General features: G+C 38.1%; 1 protein-coding gene across 1 annotated transcript in view; it reads left to right on the top strand.

Annotated features, from left to right (window-relative positions):
- Positions 1–6,712: 6,712 nt before the first annotated feature.
- The window catches only part of LOC112962274 (nebulin-like), a gene marked incomplete at its 3' end in the record, with an annotated part of 45,788 nt that continues 32,000 nt past the window's right edge, over positions 6,713–20,500 (top strand). The window contains exons 1-9 of the mRNA XM_026058292.1: positions 6,713–6,745; positions 13,813–14,031; positions 14,979–15,086; positions 16,561–16,665; positions 16,978–17,082; positions 17,181–17,285; positions 18,047–18,151; positions 20,050–20,154; positions 20,350–20,457. Of these exons, the coding sequence (XP_025914077.1) occupies positions 6,713–6,745; positions 13,813–14,031; positions 14,979–15,086; positions 16,561–16,665; positions 16,978–17,082; positions 17,181–17,285; positions 18,047–18,151; positions 20,050–20,154; positions 20,350–20,457 (993 nt within the window). The remainder of the gene's footprint in view (positions 6,746–13,812; positions 14,032–14,978; positions 15,087–16,560; positions 16,666–16,977; positions 17,083–17,180; positions 17,286–18,046; positions 18,152–20,049; positions 20,155–20,349; positions 20,458–20,500) is intronic.

Genomic DNA, 20,500 nt, shown 5'->3' with positions numbered 1-20,500 from the left:
AGCCTTGACTTATTAGTCTACTTATGAGAGATTACTGATGTTGTTACAGCTTCAAAGACATTTCTGTTATCAGTCAGTGATAGCTGAAGACAGTGTTTCAAATTTGTTATTTTTTAGTCTTTGTTCTTTAGGATAAGAAGATTGTGTGTCACATCACGGTTTGCCTGAAGCCTTACCATGACTCTCAGCTGCCTGCTCTTTTTGTGTTATTCTATTTAATGCCCAGGTAATGTAGATGCCTCTTCCGTCATTGGGACCGGGTGATATCCTCCACTGCACTGACTTACAATGGGTTGGCAGGAAGTACTCCAGCTCCTAGGCTCTTTTCCACATGGGATGCCTGCATATAGTGCTTTGGATTCACCATCTCTGAACATTGAGAGTACTCCATACTTGTTAGCTTCACCCAGACAAACCAGAGGAGCTTAACAGTAAAACCAAGCAAAGGTTTACCTAAGAAGGTTTAAGGTCAGGCTTCTAGAAATGAGGAAGTTGGAAAAAAACGGAAAGTAAAACATGCATGTACTTAGAAAGATACCTTCCTAGCTACTTCAGCATTCCTCACCTATAGTTTTTCTGGGTAATCTTCCAAAGCTGCAAAAGCAGAGGATCCAGTGAATACAGTATCATCTATCTCTCAGATGACTCCTTAGCTTGAAATTTAGTTTAGGTGATGGCAAACTAGACCATATTCCCTTCTTTGCTCTTTTGAGGATATACTCTGGACATCCCTTTCAGGTTCTCTGTGTACTTTGTGTTTAAAGTTTTACTTTCTCCTTCTTCCTTATTTTTTTCCCTAGACTTGACCACTCCCCTTTTCCTTATTAGTGGAGTTTCTATGACTCACATTTTCTACACTGGTTTCCTCTATTGTTTGCATCCTGGGAAAGCAAATGCAAATATAGCTTGTGGGCCTCCCTCTAGAGACTGGTAACTGCTTATCTAACAAGAATTACTTTATTTTTAGGGCTCTATGCTTATGTTGTGTTCTCCAATGAAAGCTTTCTTCCCAGACTAAATGGCTTTCACATTTAAGACTTTTTGACTGTTACAGTGTTTTTAAGGTTGAATGTCACAAAGTCTTGCAGATTGTATATCATAAGCAACATACATTTTATCTGTCTTGTATTTTTCAGTGCATTTTTAGTTTTTTTTTTTTTTTTTAATATAAAGACTGAATTCTAAAGGAAACTTTAGACATAAGCTAATTGGCTTAAGTGACAGACCCCTGAATGGTACAAGAGACTCTCCCACCTCATTGTCAAAGTACAGGATTTTTTTTTCCAACTTTCCTGTGCAAAATCTAGTCGGCAGAAAAGAATGAAAAGTAACAATAATGATAATTAAAAAACAGAGTAGATGAATCAAAATGTATTCAACTATGTTCTCTTTCAATGATACAATATTTGTTAAGTCTGGGTTAATATTTGTTAAGTCTGGGTTGTCCACTGATTTCCTCAGGAGGTTAAAAATTAAAAATAGCAACCATGCTGTCAGTAAGTCTCTCCAGACAAAAGGCAAGAGTCAGAGAACCCAGTGTAACCTCTGGCACTACAGATTTCCTGTGTAATTTTCCATCAAATAGATGCAAGGATAGAGAGAGCATCTCTCAAGTCTAACTGTCCCTGGGTTTCATGATGTGGGATCTGGCCTTAGCTACTTAAAATTCTGCCAGACTCTGTCTTAGAATCCAAAGAGTTACGTGCTATAAAAGAAATACACAGAAATGAATAATCAAGACAATATGCAATTTTTTTGGGGGGAAAGCATGTAGAAAACTAGAATTTCTGTCACAGTTCCATCTTGGGGAGGGCGGGGGTAAGGGGGACAAGGTGCAGCTTACAGTTCAGTTACCCTTCTGTCCTTCTACATTAATCCTCTGTATTTTGTCCTCTATGTTGGTCAGGCTCCAGGATTAGATTACAGATTTTTCATAGGTAGAAGACCGCCTTCCCCAAAAGGAACTTGCAAAGGCTCTAAAAGAGGTTCTGAAAAAAATAGTGAGTTTTTGTATGTGAATGCTCTGTGAGTAAGGGGAGTGAGTGTATTTAGGGAGTTGTTTCATAGTTTTTGAATTATACACCTACTAAATAAATCAGGAGAAGGAATCCCATGATAAAGCTCTCAGCTTTCCTTGTTTTAATTTGATGTCACAGCAAAATACTGCATTCAGAAAACATTTTATGATATCTTCCCATCAGATAAATGATTACATGAGCCTATGGAAAATATAGCTGGTGTCTGGTGCCATGTTTCTTCCTTTCTTTGCCCTGTCACAATGGTTAGTATTTGATAGGTGGGATTGATTGAACTTAATATTTCAAAAAAGTTGAGTACAAGAAAATATTTTCTGCTTTAAAATTTTGGACCATTTAAATGCAAAACAACATCTTTCTCCGGCATAGTCATCTTGTACCGTTCTATCTTTTTTCTTCAAAACTGCTGAGCATATGCATACTTATGTACCATAGATACAGCAGTCTGATCTGGTGTGTTAACCTGTATCAGACCTGCCAGGCAGGTCTATCAGCAGAATTTTCCTAGTGCCTTTGAAACATTTGTCTCCTGGAAAATCAGATTGGTATTCTCAGCTAAGAGTGATTTGAAAAAATTACTTTTCTTAGTCACAGACACAAATTTTCACAATGACTGAAAGCAATAAAAAACCCAGAATATTAACTGTTATTATTCCCCATTTACCTCATGCATGTTCTGCCTTCTCATGCACTGCTTGTTGATATTCTGGTATGAATATGTATCACTGGCATTTAATGGTCCTGAGAAGTGAATGACATGAGATGTACAACTAGCATAGTAGTTAATTTCCACAGTGAAAACTAATGTAAAGACGTGTGTAGACATGTTTCCCTCTGTATATGTATTATATATACATATATAAATAATTAATCTATATGTAGGCGTGTGTGTGTGTAAATATCCACTTATTTGTCTGCTGTATGTAGATAAAACCACTTAAGCAAATGAATGTTAAATTTTGAGCAAAAAAGAACTGTTGTGGACTTGGGTGGAAATCATAGAAAATGCAGTGATTTTTTTCAGTTGTAAACAGAAACAAAGCTAACAGTGATAGTTTTGTCATAGTTGTTCCTTGAGATTTGGAACTGAATGAGTAAAGGGACAAAATGTAAGGATGTAAGAATGTAAGAAAAGAAAGGATATGCTGACAGATCTAGGTGACTTGAGAGCACTCTTTTGCCCTCTTCATGTTCTGAGGCCTGTCAGAACATAAATATTATGTTCTGTCCACTTTTCAGTTTTAGTAATAACTTTTGCTTCTCAAATTCTTCCTGTAATTTTGATTGGCTATTTTGTGCTTCCTTTCCTGTCCTGAATTTTCTGCTCCTAAACACCAAGGTGGCTGTGTTTCAGTGGCAGAAAAGGTAATACTTGCAGCTTGCATGTAATTTTGGCCTTGTATAGTATCTGCCTAAATAAGCTATGTTAAACAGCACAGTAATAGAATCTGAAGGTGATGCACTAGTAACCTAGGAGTTGTAGACTATATCACTAAGAGAGAGATTATTTGCAGGAACTTGAGAGAGAACTGTACAGAAAATGACATCCTGTTTGAAAATACCTGCTAATATTGTCAAAACAACAAGCAGGATAGAGGGATACAAGCTTCTGATGCTGTGATTAACTTGATTTAGATCGGGTGATTGGAATGAGGCAATAACATCTAATCTTGTAGCAGTGACTATGGGGCAATGACATTTACAGTAAAAGTAAAGTACAACTGTCAAGTCTGAAAAAGAGGCCATGAATCCAGACTTGCTGAAAAGAATCAAGCAGAGGAATGGTGAGTTGCTGGCCACAGCACTAATTTTGGCATCAACAGAGATTTGGAAACAAATATAATGAATTACATATTTAATAAAAAATTGCCCCTTCACTATAAAAAGATTTGTCATCATTTACCTAGATGTCACATTACGCATCCAATCCACTGAAAAACAGTACTTCAGAGAAAAATGACCCCATGAGTTATTTTTAGGATGCACACAGAGAGGAACTGGATTGGAGAGCAGAAGATTAAGCTGACATTGCTGTCCATCAACATGCTACATTCATTTCTGGACATCTTTGATAAATGTCAAGAAACTGAGGGAGTTCAAATAAACAGAAATAAGATTAAAAGGAGGAAGGATTGCCTAGTAAAGCAAAATGTTGAATAATTGAATGCATATAGCTTGGCTAAAGGGGAAAAGGAAGGATCTACAGCTCTGTGAAGGGTATAAAATCCTTGGCAGTAGTGAATGACATATGATATTTCAACTGGATATAAGTATTAAATACTGGAAAAAGTTAAGGAACAAGAAGGTGTCTCTCCAGGGCTCCTGACAATCATCTATTAAATTATGTGATACAGTAATATAAGAAGAGATCATTGTTGGTATTGGCTTTTAAATGTGTCTCCTTGAAGAACTAAAGCAATCCTATATTGAGAGTGGACAGATGACCTAAGAGGTCTCTTCTGTTATCATCTCTGTCATTCTACTGCATACATCATATAATTTATTTCTTGACTTTCCAAAATGCTGCATGTATCAAAATTGCTCCACTGTTACTTAATCCGTTTATCATGTATCCTTAGTCTTTCTCCACAGGACTTGTTGGCTGTTATTTGCATTTTTATTTACGCATTCATCCGTATGTTTCTAGTTTTTCCTTGCAAATAGTCAGTTTTCACATATTTGTGTGTCAATATGTTCAGCTATGTAACATTTCAGAATCTGAGGTGAATAAAGAAATCATAAAACTATTGACACATGATTTCCATCCACTTAAACTGATAAAGCACTTTAGTAGTACTTAAGGAATGAAATTCAAGATAGATTTAGACTAAAAGTTCAGTTCAAAGTCTAGACGCTCTCCTTTCTCTGAAATTTAGAAATTCTTGAATTCCAGTTTAGGAATGAAATAGGCTCTATCTATTCAAATTCATTACAATTATCAGCTCTGACAGAAAAAAATGTGCATGTTTTTTCCATCTGAACACTCCCTTGTATTTGCTCAGGGATCCATTTCAGTAGAGATCTGATGAAATTTAGTCAAGCTGTGGTATGTTTTGGATTTCCTCAGGAGTACAGGAGTGCCCTGCTCCCTTTTTCTTCATGGTGCTGGGAACAGGTGGCCTCCCCCAGGGTCACCAAGTATATTTAGGGCTGAAACCCGAGCGCGCTGGAGCCAGATTGGCTGTGCTGGCCACATGAGTAATTAGGAGCTGATGCATCAGGCTTGCTCTCACCCAGCATTGCCAGGAGGGCAGACTGGAGAGGCTTTGCTCCTAAGGATATTTACTGGTTGCTGGTAAGATCATTTAATTATACTTGTAGTTTTTTTTCTTCAGAATAGGATCTGGAGCTATTTCCTAATTCTGTAGTTTTTTGAGAGTACAAGTTGCTCCTTGTCCATGGAGGTCAGATGTTCTGTCTGACTGGATAGCTGGCTAGTTGCTAGTAAAAGGAAAGGATGTGGAACTGTATTTTGGAAGTGCAACTGAAGGTTATAATAATGACAGCTTCTACAGAGAGGTTCCTTTTGTGCAAGTCCCTACTTCTGGAATTTGTGCATAAATGTTGGCCTACTTTTTCACCTGCCTTGCTGTTTGTTAATTGAGTAACTATTTATTTTAATAGTTAAATTCTGGTTTAACAAAACCAGTTTCTTGTAATTTTTCTCAACACATCATTGGCACTAAAAAGGGACAGTATTCTATGTTCCTATATTTAACCTGCATTACTAGTCTTCACTTGCTTCAGAAGGAATTGCAGTTTAGCCAGCTAAACAAAACCACCCAGTCATTTGGTAGTATTAACTTACATGGCAAATATCTTTGGACTCAGGAACAGCTGTTCCAAAACCTCATCTCCTACCAACATTAGAAACAGGCTGCATTCTCTGGTGGAAAATTATGACTTTGCCTCATAGCAAAATCACTGTATTAATTAATTTGTTTAAAGGTTTTGATAGTAATCTGTACTTTGTAGTTCAGCCAAACTGTACGGATTTTCATATTTTCCAGGTCTGAAATAATACACATAAAAAAGCCACAAGAGCTAAAATAAAGCCCCAGAGCACCTGTACAGGCTAATGCTGGGAAGAGAAGAACCTAAGGTCACTTAAAAAATATATGTACTTTTTTTCTTACATTATGTTTTTATGTGCGAGTGGATATAGTAGAATATACTGATAAAGTTCCCATTCTAACAGGAGTTTTAAAACATAATGAAGTAGTATAGAATAGTCCCAGAGAAAAGGAAAATTCTTCAAATAACTTTGTTATAATGAAAAGATATCAAATTATACTTCAACAAATCTCTTCCTCTGATTTTTTTTTTCAATTTTCATTGAATTCCAGTATTGGTGTTATAATTATCAGAATAAAATATTTGTCCAAAACTGTAATTTGTATCAGAATGCTTGAAACTTAATCCAACAGTTTCCAGTAATAATCAGAAACAAAGTAATGTTAGATCACAAATTGAGTTCTCTCAGTTTTTCAAGTTCTGCTACTGATTAGCCAATAAAACAAAGTAACAATCTTGCTAGTTACTAACTTTGACCCAAGCATACGGTGAACTTGACCAGTAGCTTTTCATTATACTTTCACTCTTGGGCTAATACTATATATTCACACTTTCCTCTGTTACATGACCAGTGAGTGGGTGAGAGGCAGAATACTCTGAAAATGGAGGAGGAAGAATATGAGGAAGTTGTGGAGGTAAGAAGAAAATCTCAGAGTAGAAATATTTGTTTACTGCCCTGTGAATGTTGCGCATGAACAGAGATAGTTTCTTGCTGTTTGGTCTCTGAAATTTAGGGTGTAGGGTATGTTTAGATATTCATTATTTGGTTTCATCAGTTAAAAAATATATATAGTTGCTATCAGAGGAGCAAAACCTCTCCGCTTCCTGTCATAGTCTCTCTGTTTAAATAAGGATTGTGACCATTCCACAACCCATCACAAGGTTTTGTGGTTACGCCTCTGCTTAATTATAGCTGCAGTGGGCCTTCTCTTTTCCCTCCTGGCTTGCCCTCTGTCATCCAATCCATACTAGAGAGGAGGACTTTGGATGCCACTTTTCAGGCTAGCCTCTATGTCTGTGCCCGCTGCAATGCAGAAATATAGTAGTTTTGTGCCACCAATGTACAGCCAAGCAATACTGTATTTAGCCTTACAAATTGCAGAGATGGAGCTGGATTTAAACCTGTAGATGTTAATGGAGTTTCATCAGGGATTAATTTGACCACAGGTCATTTAAGCTCACAGTTCTATGCTTAATTGTGTAGTCTCTGCAACTTGATTAAATGAATCCCCAAGAACTAGGAAAACTAGAGTTTGTTATTATGAGCGAGTGCCACTGGAATGACTTTGCTATTAAAGGAGTATACCAGGTTAATAGACAGTATAGTCTTACTTGTTACATTATGATTATTTTGAAATTAAATAGCACATTGTAAAATACATAAGTGATTACAATAAATTGCTCAGTGCATGTTTGAGGAAAAGAGAGAATGCAAATGTTGACATTGTCCTATAACTCTTATTTCCATACTAAATTCAACGGATTATGGATTTCAGGCACTATTACAGCATTGAGCCCTAAATACTGACTATATGAATTTCAAATAACCAAGGAAGTAAAGTTTAATGGTTTGCTATTGAGTTAAATGTGTTTTGGGAAATAAATGTTACTGTTCATAAAGTCCACTTTAACAGGCATTATGCAACCTAGTTATAAGGACATTAGTTCTTCATTAAGTTTCCTATTACCAAATTACTTGTGATCATCATTACACTTCCTGAGCATTATTGGCTTTAATAGTGTAACAAAATGTATTACATTCAGGCCAACTTCCATAATTATGTTTTCTTCTATTAGCTAATCATAATTTCTTTTTTAATGGCTGTCAATGCTTATTTATTGATGTTGGAATTACATTGCGTTTTCTGTCTACACAGCTCTGTTTTGTTTCTTTTTTTTTTATTTTAAAAGAATACCCTCCTGTAACCACATCCCTAGGATTGACTGAGATGGTTCTGCTACAGTGGTTTCTCCTTAGATATTCATAGTGGAAATTTAAAAGAGGAACAACAGCTTCAGGTGTAATTTTAAAGCATCTTAGCCTTTTCCAGAGTTGTTTAAACTAGAATTCCACTTTTAAATGAATTGTATATTTTGAATAATTAAATATATAACTGAGTTGTCAGAAATTCATTTTCAGAAAGAATAGAAAATTATTACTGAATAATGAATGGCTGAGAAAATGCTGAGTATTTTGTTTAAGATGCTATTTTTTCCTTTCTCTGGAGGTATTAGGCTGCACTGGATATCGTAGCCATTTGTGATGTGCAAGAAATACAGTGAATCACACAAACATTTTCCTGCTGACTAACCTGAGACTTTGTGAAAGCCAGGTCAGATGGGCTATAGGGCCAGCGAGCAGAAATTGCCCCAGAACATAGTCAAAATGAGATTGTTTGAAAAGTGTAGTCTAGTTATGTGAACCTAATTCTGAGGAACAATTCTGGAAAAAAGGTTTGAGTTTTAATTATAATTCTATTAGGGCTTGGTTCAAAGGGCTTTTGCTTTCTGCAGTTTTGGCATATGACCCTGAGCAAATCATTGCAGAGGAGATTTTCAAAGATGACATTTTACATTTTCTCCTTGCTGGAAGTCAATGGAAGTTAGGTACCTTTCGGAAACGTCCTGTTTTTTTCTTCCTCTTTGGCTTGAGGATGGACAAGGCGGTGCCCTGGCACGGTAGGCAAGCTCTGGAGAGGCCAACAGGGGAAAGGATGGTTTTCCATCCTTTTTCTTTCGGGGTGCCTCGAGGGAGAGGTGCTGACCACCTCGGTGCGGAGAATTTAAGCCTTCCAGCAGCGACCTCGCATTTCTGAGTTAACTTTCAAGGGTCTCTCAGGGCGGCGGAGGACCGCAGGCTGCAAACCTCGAGGCTGAGGTACCCCTTGCGCCGCCGCCAGCGACCCCGCGGGGAGGGTGGTACCGCCGGGCGCCCGTTACCTCACCGCGGGCGGGAAACGCCTCCGCGAGGCGACGCCGCACGGCCGGGAAGGGCCCGCCAGAGACTTGCGACCCAGTGCAGCCACGCACGGGGCCGAGGGTTGTCCCCTCACTGCGGCTTTCTACAGCGAGCGGCTCAACACCTTCACGGCGTGTCTTCGTCGAGCCGGGCGGGGAGGGTCGAGGCGAGCGTCGCCTCGCGAGCACCGCGGCGCGGCCGCCATTTGCCGCGGGGGCGGCGCGGCGCGGCGCCGTGGCGGGCGGCGGCTCTCGCGAGATGGGCGCCGGCAGCGCCACCGCGCGGCCGCCATTTGCGGTGCGGCCGTGGCGCGGCGGGGCAGGGCAGGGCAGGGATGGAGGGAGGTTGCGGGCTCCGCTGTGGGAGACGCGCTCTGGGCAAGGCGCTGAGGTGGCAGGCGAAGGTGCTGGAGGAAGAGCTGACCCCGTGCTGCACCGTCAGGGAAAAGGAAGAGGAGATCGTCAGATTTCCTTATGGAAAAAGGGGTGCCTGAGCCACACGAGGCGAGGAAGGGAATGATGGAGAAGGGTCTCCAAGGATGGCGATGGAGAAGGCTGGAGGCTCGTGACTTCTGGCAACAGGAGGGAAGTTCCTGCCCCACCTGCAGATCTGCAGCTTCAGAGTAGTTGCAGTGCCCGTGGCACTTCTTCAGGCAGCTGGAGAAAGCCTCACGGGCTCTTGTACTCATGGGTGGCAATACGGCGAGGCACAAACGATGCAGGCGGTTTCTGGAATTTGTTGAAGATGATTTCATGCGGTGATCGATGAACTCACTAGAGGAGATGCTTTGTTGGACCTGCTGCTCACAAGCAAGGAAGAACCTGTGGAAGGTGTAAAGGTCAAGGGCAGCCTTGGCTGCAGGGACCATGAGGCTGTGGAATTGAAGAACGGAGAGGAGTGAGCAAGATAAACATCGGAATTACAACCCTGGGCTTCAGAAGAGCAGATTTTGGCCTGTTCTGGGACTTGCTTGGCAAGATCCCCTGGGAAACTGCCCCGGAGGGCAAAGGGGCCCTGGAGATCTGGGTGGTCTTCAAGGACAGCTTCCTCAGAGCCCGAGAGTGGTCCAGCCCGATGTGTGGGCAATGCACAAGCATGCAAGCAAGCCCAAGCAAGCACAGCAGAAGGCCGGCATGGATGGAGCTCCTGACTGAGCTCAACCCCCCCAAAAGTAATATCCAGAAAGGTATGGGACATATGAGGAGAGGATGAGAAGGCTGGCTTTGCCCATCCTCAAGAAAAGAAGATTAAGGGGAGATTTTATTGCTGTCTGCAACTACCTGATCAGAGGATACAGAGAAGATGGAGTCAGTTAGATATTATGATTCTGATTAGCTACTCCAATTAGATGTTAGGAAAACACTTTTTCCACCATGAGGGTGGTCAAATGTGGGAGCAATATAATGGACTAAAATGAAGCATGAGTAAATATTTTGATAATATCGCAAAAAGGTTAATGTTGTTTTGAGATACAGGAGTGCTATAGGTAAGGCACAGGAAGAATATACTCCGCTTGGTACTGGTGAGTCCTCATCAGGTGTACTAAGTCCAGTTTTGGGCACCAAAGATTAATGACTTGAAGAATTCAGAAGAAAGCATAAGAAATGATAGAATTAGAAAATGAAACCTATGAGGAAAGATTGGGGTTTATTTAGTTTGAAAAAGGAATTTTTGTGTCAGGTCGTGATGATAGTATTGGAATACACAAATGTCATCATGGAGATCCACTGTTGTGATCTATTATTTCAAAAAAAAATTTTTTGAAGGTAACTTAAGCAACTATCTTAATTTTTAGTAAGAAAAATGTCACTTTGGCATTAAGAAAAAATTCCCATCTATAAAGATGGTTCAGTGCTCTAGCTGATTCCTACAGAGTAACAAACTGCAAATGGTTGGAAGGTTTTAAGAACAAGTTGGACAATTTCATCTCAGGGTGGATAGACTAGATAAATTTCATCATGTGTCAGAGCAGAAATTTTGATTAGGTGATCTCATGAAAGTCATTTTAGTGCTGCATTTTTGTCATTTCTAACTAAGAGACAAAAACATAAGCCTGGATTTTCAGATATGAGGCAGAGTTTGCATGTAGAAAAAAAGTCTGTTAAACTTTGACCCTCACGATTACCTATTTACCTATTTTCTCATTGAATATACAAAGGTATGCAGTAATGTCAAATAATATATTCTGAAAAAATCAGAAAGACTGACGTGTTTCCACCAAAAGGAAACAAATAAACACCAAATCATTGTTTCTATTTACTTAATAAAAATATAATTGAAAACAAATCACTATCACCTTCTGGGTATGACTGGCCTAATTTAGGGGTTTAGATCATTAGGTGGGAACAACTCTAAGGCAGGGTAACCTTAGAGAAACCTGCTCCAGTGCTCTCAGCATATTAACAGAAACTTGGAAATCCTGGTTTTTTGAAGGCTGATTCTTTCTTTTAATGTCATCATTTAGTCTTCCCTCTTGTGAGAGAAATTAGATAATGATCCTTTATTAATTACTTGTGAGGAAGATAAGTTAAAGAATATATGAAAAAAATCAAATTATTAGCACAAAAATGAACAGATCTTCAGATTATGGAAGATGCAAAGGAGACTACATATGTACCTGTGAACTACAGCCCCATTTCTTCAGAAATGTGTTTTTAAAAGTCTTATAGTTTTCTAAGGGAAGTTACATTTTGCTGTCCGTGTATGATCTGGCCTAACAATGATTTTTTTTTCCTTTTTTTTTAATAGTACTACATTGAGGAGACAGTTATTGAGGAGGGTGAACCACATGAGGTAAAGGTCCCTGTGAAGTTGCTGGTGGTGTATATGTGCATGCAATTAATGCATAATGCTAAATGATCAAATTTTTTCATTCTGAGGACTGTTTTTTCATGTTAAACACACAAATATCAGTGGACAGTTGCTTCTTAAAGACTTTATTTCCTATGCCAGGCCCTGTTGTGGGATGATCTAGAGGACTTGTAGCTTGTTCTGGATATCTGTCCTGTCTGTTTCCTGGACTTTTTGTTGGGTTTAGGCCAAATTCCTAAATTTTTTTGTGTACTAAAATATAAATTGATGAATACCCTTTCAGCAAGTAATCTAGGACTACACTTTCAAAGAAAGATTGTCATATATATGTATTTTTAAGATGAAGTCACCCCTGAGTTCATCAGGTATTTTGTTTTAAATTCTATAGCCAGACTTAATTTAAAAGGAGCAGTAGGATGACTGATTATTTCTGCATCTGATTTCCATCAGTCTTGGAAAGTAACATTGTGGAATGAAGAATGTCTATCTAGCTAGTGTGATTAGACTTTTTCCCATCAACTGTAAATACAGTCCGATGTATTAGCATCACGTGAACCTGAGTTATCATATGAAAAGAAAAGGATCTTTTTTGCATGAAATACCATATTTTCAGAATCAAGCCTCTCTTTTTTGTTCATTTTCTTTGAAGAAGCCAAGTTTTAGAAATCTATTACAACTTTTCCCTAGAGCATGTAACTTCACCATTCTTTTATAAAGCAAATGGTGGGTAGTACTTTTCACAGTGTTCATCTAGACAAGTTTCAAACTCTTCAGTGCTATTCAGTGCCAAAACTTAAATGAAACCTTGGGTATATTTGAAGTGAAGACATCATTAACTTGCGGTGGTGCTGAAGTGACTAATAACGTACTGGGACAGCATTACTGAAATGCAAGTAATGGTCCATAGTAAACAAACCTTTTGGAATTTAAGTATCGTATGCTCCTTCTCAAGTTAATGCTTGATGTGTTTTCTAGTCTGTGTCATGCTAATGCAAATAGCTGTCAGAAGTCTGAGCTTCATGCATTTGCTTTTAAAGGTCTTTGCTTTTTTTAAGCTAAGTGTTATGAAATAAACCTTGATACTTTCTTATTCAGGTAATTCTGGTGTTTTTTGGTTTTAATAATTATTTTAAAATTCTTTTAATTAGACTCTTAGTAGTATTAAAATTATTGCTTACAGCATGAATATATTGAATAAATAGGCATTTAAAAGATTTAAATTAAGGGCTTCTTTCCAATGGATGCACTTCATCCATTGATTATATATGTATCTCAAATATGTCTCTGCCATGATTATGATCTGACTATCCATATGAGAAAATGTAGATTAATAGGAAAGGTGGATTCTAGGGACTTGTTCAGTCAGTTAGTGAATCATTACTTATTAAAAGATCCCAAAGACTTAATCTTGTCTGTCTTCCTGGATCCTGCTCTTTCCTTTTGCAAGAGGATATTCTTTTTGAAGGACTGTATGCACTATTTGCATACTAGCCTATTAGCACAGCTTTCAGTGACATCGCTAGGAGCCCTGGCTGTGCGACGTGGGTCTTCAACACAGCTTCAGCACTGAGAACATTTCTACACTTTAGCTGCCAGTAGCCCCGCTCAGAACCCCCCTGATGCCGGTAGAAGTTACGCATACAGAACGGAGGCAGCAGGAGCTACTGTCTCCCAGGGCCTCTGCAGAGTAATTACATGAGCTTGATACAGAAGTCAGCCAATCAGTTAATTCCTTGTGCTTTTAGTTTGGGTGATGTATAGTGGGCATACTGAGCAATCCCAGTAGGAAAAGTGTCACCGTTTTTCTTCATTGTAGGTGGTTACTGGATAAGAGGTGAGCATCCTTTTACTAGATAGAGGAGTTCAGAAGTGCTTACAATAAAATGATGCTTTATAATTATAAAGCAAATAATTATTTTTCCTTATTCCTAGGTAATCACTGAGATCACTGAGACCACAGAATTCACAGGTCCTCAAACCACCAGATATACAGTTGAGCATGAAAAGCCTTCTGTTCGGCATGAAAAACCTTCTGTTGGGCATGCAGCACCTCCAGTCAGAAAGAAGACAATACGGACAAAAGTGGACCCATCTAAGTTTTTGACACCTTATCTGCAACACAGTAATAAAATGAAGGACCTATTCAGTGAGGTAAATTGTCCCATCTGTGTCTTTTATTCTTTAGTAACACCGATTTCAAAAATATTTAATAGGTATCATTGCAAACCTTCCTACTACTGTTCTGTTTTCTTTTGTACTTCATTTCATAATGTGTGTTAGTGCTATTTACCTCAAATAGGAACTTTCCTTCTTTGAATCAACCCATCTTTTGCCCATTTCCTGCTTAAGTGCGTTAGGTAATCATTAAGGCACAAAAAGTGCCTTGAGGGAGATGGGAGAAGGTTGTCAGAGGTGTCAGTTAATAGGACTCCTGCACTGTCTGACTGAGACAGGCAAGTGAAGGACGATACAGGGAGTGAAGTCTATTGAACAGCAAACCTCAACATTTTTATAATAGCATATTTTTCTACCTGTCTATCTATCCAAGAAAAATTCCTGTACGCAGTATGGGAACAAGAACCAACCTAAATTTCTGTTGTAGAATACCAAAGACCAAAGTAGACCAATATTGAACTGTATTGTGAAAAGTGGGAAAAGATTGGTCTGAATAGATGCAGATGGTGTCAGCTCCCTTCTCCTGAATTTTAATGTCTATTACTTACCAATATTCGTGGTTAAAAGGCTTGTGTGTGAGCTAGGACTGCTACCCTCACCTACCTATTCTCCTTACCTTTGGCCACTGAAACACCTGGAAATACACCAATTTGAAACTCTGAAGGAGAATAAAATCAATTGGAGGTGATCTAAAACAGGCTGAAGGTAGACGCAGATTTTCTCTGTTGTGTCAGATGAAAGAAAGTCAATTGGTTTAAGTAAGTATAACTGCAAATTTCAGTTGAGTAATGCCAATTTTTACTATTCAATAATCTGCCAAAAATTTCTATACCTACCAGGTAAATAAATTAATAATTGCTATATAAACCTCTGCCAGAGCTTTAGGATATGTCTCAGTTATATTTGTTTTTATTTCCTTTCAGAACAAATACAAAGAAAAATTTAAAAAAGAAAAAGGAAAGCCATATGCTTCCACAGCTGATACCCCAGAACTTCGGCGAATCAAGAAAGTACAAGACCAGCTCAGTGAGGTAGGTATCAGCTATCATAAGAAAAATTATTGAGCGGTAGAGAAGCAAACTGAGTCATAGTTTTAAATATTAAATAAGAATTGATTTTTTTAATAATGTTATGATAAGGCAATCTGAATGTTTAGTAGAAACTTTACCAAGATTGCAAGAGCGAGGACTACAGACTCTATGAAGAATTTTAGTTCTAGGATTTTGGTTGGAATTGGGCCTCTCAGGAAGGTTCTTGACCAGCTGAATAATAGTTGAATTTCACTGTGGCCAGAGGTTTGAAAAATTCTGATCAGAAGTTACAGAGAAAAACATGAGAGATGGTGACCATGTCTGTATCACTGAATTTGAATATAGCACACACTGCATCCTGGAGTCATCACTCATGATGTATCTGATGAATTTTTGCTGAAGTTAAGTTAAACTCTGGATTAATAACCATAGAATTTTGCTTTTAAAATGTGTTTAAACATGTTTTTGTTTTCATAGGGTAACTGAAAGTCAGTTTTCTAAACAGATGTTGCAGAAATGATGCCTACACTCCCTAAGCATTGCAAAATGAACTTCTATGCATCTTGTCATTTATTATGGGATTTTCTAAGATGTTTTTCCCCCTCTGTCCCCTCTCTGTGGGAATCCCATAGTGTGGTCTGCTTTCCCAAGCTAGCTCAGGTGCATTTGCCACAACGATGCTGTCCCTGCAGTTCTGGAAGCTAGCTCTTCCTCTCCTCTTTCTTTTAAGCAACTGTAGTGTCCCTTTCAACAGTACACCTCACAGTTTGGGAAACTGAAATCCACATAGAAGGTCGTCTTAATTCTTTGTACAGTAAATAGGGAGAGTTAAGTGCTTAAAAATGGGAACCCCTGAAGCTGAGGGGGGAGTCACCTAACCTAACCAGTGTTCAGGAGATGAGTGTGTATTAAATTCAACCCCTTTCCTGACTTGGGAGGCATTGAGGAATGTGATGCAGCAATCCATGAGCTAATGCTGACTGAGCAGGCTCTCAAGCAGGGGGTGGTGTAACTGCATTAGGATGATTTTGTGACCAAGCTACTTGCTTGCCACAGTACTGTGGCTGTATTGCTTTTGGGACTACAGCTAGTGTTTACATGGTAATGGACTGAGTAATGGAGGCACACTGCTTAGCACAGGGATCTCTCTCTCTTCCTTGATTCTGCAGGGTAGGAGCACTCCTAGAAACAACTCCGTGACTACAGAAGGGCACTACCTCTATCTAGGATTCATAGCTCTTGGCACTATCTCGAAGCTGCATGTCTCAATTCACAAAATCCATTTGTTTCCATAGATTTCATTTTTAAGGAACAGTTAGTCTATAGCAAAGGCTGATCATATGCCTAAGTGTTTTATTGAATTCAGGTTTTGGGTGTTTACTATGTTAAGCATCAAAATAACAATATTCTACTTTAAAAAATTCTGACAGTTTTTGATGTAAAAATAATTGTTTCTTGGTATGCATTGATCTAGGTTAAATACCGCATGGCTGGTGACGTTGCTAGAACTATTTGCCATGTTGATGAAAAGGCCAAGGACATAGAACATGCAAAGAAGGTCTCACAGCAAGTGAGCAAGGTGAGTGAGGTGTGACTTTTTGGAAGGGTTCTGAACATTAATGGATCATGAAGTTAACAATATGAGGAAGATTTTGAGCTCAGGGTGCTAAAACAATGTTTATAGAACAATTTAGAAGGACAGGAAGAGATAGCAGAGTTGATCAAAGCAGTGGAAATCTCATAATCTTAGATGTTTCCTGTTGATGATATCTTTAAATGGCACTGGTTTGAGACTTGCATTTCAAAATAATCTTTAGAGCAGGTTGTTTGTTAGCAAATGTAAGTATTTTCCCAATAACAGAATAACCAACATGCTGATTTTTTTGTCCAGGTGTTATATAAACAGAATTGGGAGGAGAATAAAGACAAGTACCTGCTTCCCCCTGATGCTCCAGAACTTGTGAATGCAATAAAAAATACAGCAATGTTCAGTAAGGTAAAGAAAATCACACGTTTAAGGAGCTGAAGTGCAAGAAGCATTTCAAGCCAGAGGTTATTTCATAATGAGTATTCTGGCGTTTTTCTGCTTTTCAGAAACTCTATACAGAAGACTGGGAAGGAGACAAAACATTATTCTATCCATACAATGACAGTCCAGAGCTCAGGAGGGTGGCACAGGCCCAAAAGACTCTGAGTGATGTAAGTATGAAAGCCTGATTGTCCCTTAGATCACATGAGTATTACAGTGTAACTTGGTAGACACCTAGGTGTGCTTAAACTAGCACACCTATATAAAATCTTTGTAATGGAACAGAAATAGAAGTGCATAAATATGCACTGATAGCATTGACAGTACTGCTGTTTTTATAGAAAAGTGCGTATTCTATGTTAGAGAGCTGGCAGGGATTGGCAATTTGAAGTTGAGTTATGAATGAATGAAACAATTTATTAAAGATCTTCTGAGATAACCAATAAGAAGACCTTGAGTACCTCTCAGAAAACATGAAGAAACTCTCCTATTTGGCTATAAGCCCAGTTCTCTGTTGTAGTTCTGTAAGCCTGTATCTCTAAAGTAGTGATAAGAAAACTCAGGAATTTGTGAGGCTGTGTGATTTGCTGATTAAAAAAAAAAAAAAAAAAGCACTCTTCAACCAATGATTTCAGGTCTCACTTAAACATTTCAGTGAATTTTGAAGATGTCCAGAGCTTGTTCATGTCTGTCGGGGCAGTAATGTTAATATACTTAAAAATTTTCACAGGGAGCTGGCTCTTTTTCACTGTCTCTTACTGGGAGACTTCTCAGGAGTCCTCCAGAATACATTGGTTGAAAGAGTTTGCATTGCAGCAGCTATGAACATAACTACTTTTGTTAATGGTAGTATTAGTAGGATTTGGAGTAAATGTTCTGACACTTATTAGCAGACAGTTAGCGTAAAAGCTGACTTCTTTCATTTTTTCAGATTGTCTACAAAAAAGGGCATGATGAACGAAAATCTAAATACACTCCTCTGCCAGATCCGCCTGATGTGGAACTAGCCAAGAAAGTGACAAGGCAACTCAGTGATGTGAGTAGAATGCAGTGCTCTTCCTTGTGTAGAAATTTCGCTTTTGGAGTTTGAGAGGCAAAATGTTACCTAAAGAAAGGGAGAGCAAAAGAAAAGACCAGACCTCACATGAAGATTCCTTTGATTTTCAGTGACAAAAGTCAGTTTTTACCTTTTCTCTCTTTCTGAAACATAGCGGAGAAAAACCTGGCCAGTCTCAGGTGAAATGCAAAACTTTTGTTCATGTCAGTGAATTTAGGTTTCACAAAATCTTTCTGCTTCTCTTTCCCTCTCATATACATACATTATTTATCATTTTCCCTCTTTTTTTCCTCTCCTACTTTACACTTCCCATGTTTACAGGAGAGAATAGTAAACAACACCCCCTTTCTGATCTTCTTTGAAATGTGAATAATAAAAAGTAGGAATATGGATAATGTTTGCAGAGTCAGTTACTTGCTCACAAGGAATAACCTCATTTTGCTGAAAAGCTGGACACCTCATCTGTGAAGATTCCTAGTTCAGTGGCACAGAATACATCTAAATGTTCATTTCAGTGTCAAATTATTGTACACATGCACATGCCAAGCATTCTTAAATTCACAGATACCAATTAGTGGAAATGTTTGGCAAATTAGATAACCTTTTCCTGATTTGCACGCTGAATTAGCAAATAATGTACAGCAGTAAAATCCATAACTGTGTGGCATGATTAACAAAGACTCTGACACCAGTCCTCGCCAGTGCATTTTAGCTGTAGTTAGAATAAAGCACAACTGAAGATTGCAGGAGATGAAATGAAATACAGGATGACCGACTTTCACTGAAGTAACTGGAGCTAAGTGACATAGTTTTTTAAGCCAGAAGTAGGATTTTAACTCAATTTAGAATCTAGCTGTGATGAAGAGGAGGAGATGCATGATTTTATTGCTGTGTATTGAAAATTATCTGCTGTTTAAGATTAGAGAATTACAATATTCCCTTTTGGTTGTAAAACCACTAAGAGAATATAGTAATGAACTCAACTGGAAGGTGAAAGAAGGTAGTATTTCACTTACAGAAAAATTCTCAAACCTAATTCTGTAGCTGAAAAGCTAAATTGGCATCAAGAAGAGTTTTAGATGTAGAAAAAGCAAGAAGATGATCATTCTTTGACTTGAATAAAATATAGTCAGTAAGATATATATATCTCCAATATAATAAAATCTAAGAATTTATGAGGGGTTTTTTGGCATGAATATTCTTTACCCGTGGGGTAACAATTGAAATAGCATGGGAGAAGTTATATCTTTTGTGATAAGCAAAGAAGCTGTCTGAAAATGTGTTTGGAGCATTGAGTCAAAACAGTCAAAACCCAGGAAGACATTTTGTTATTAAACAGAAGGTGGTTGAAACAGTTGGTACTTGATTTCCATGAACTTAAATATAGTCTGATACATATATCACAGCTACCAGGCAATCCCTGTATTAACAGGGTTGTCCACGTGCGCTTTGTAACGAGTTTCAGCAGTAGTAATGGTAAATTCCAGTTTAACCAGTGGAGCATATTATGTGACTAGTGAGAAAACATAACCCAACCAAAGGAATATGTTAGTGATATTCCATGGAGAAAATTTCTTATTAGTAGCTACTGTCTTTTAGAATAGATGACTTATTTCGTCAGTTCATCCATTTAGCCAGAGAAGGTACCAAGAGGGATAACTGAATACTGAAGTAATTAGGTCAAATCATATTTAAGGTGTTTTTGACAGTAGCTGGTAAAGTGGTTATAAGGCAGATATAAAATGTGACACAATGTTAAAAGGAAGACTTTTAAAAACAGATCTGACATGTGAAAATTGAGCTGTATCTGAAGATGCTGATGTTTTATTTTAATTGATATTTTGGGGATTCATTTTTATTATTTCATTTCGTTATAGATTAACTACCATGAAGACTATAAAAACAAGATCAAAGGCAAGTGGAGTCAAACTCCATGCTATGATGTTGCAATTGCAAAAATGAATTCAGAAAATATAAGTATGGTAAGTGAATTCTTCAGAAAATCTTGAAATGTGCAACTTTATCTTCTGTTTGTATTAACTTGGAAAAGACTGATTCATTTTGCCTGCTCCATTCATGGTATTTCTCTTTTTCTATTTAAGCTACTTCATGGATGGCTGATTTATAATGTAAGTGCATTTGATACATTGTTATCTATTTTTCTCTTTTCCTAACAGAGAAAATATCAGGAAGACTTTGAAAACATGAAAGACCAAATCTACTTTATGCAAACTGAAACCCCAGAATATGAAGCTAATAAGCGACTTGGAAATAATGTCAGTAAGGTATGTTAAGCATGCTCCCATTAGTTTAGTTTGAGTATAGTTC

The sequence above is a fragment of the Apteryx rowi genome, unplaced genomic scaffold (genome assembly GCF_003343035.1).
Source record: "Apteryx rowi isolate R43461 unplaced genomic scaffold, aptRow1 scaffold_145, whole genome shotgun sequence".
Lineage (NCBI taxonomy): Eukaryota > Metazoa > Chordata > Aves > Apterygiformes > Apterygidae > Apteryx > Apteryx rowi.
The sequence above is the reverse complement of the archived record's forward strand: the minus strand, read 5'-3'. Positions and strand labels throughout refer to the sequence as shown.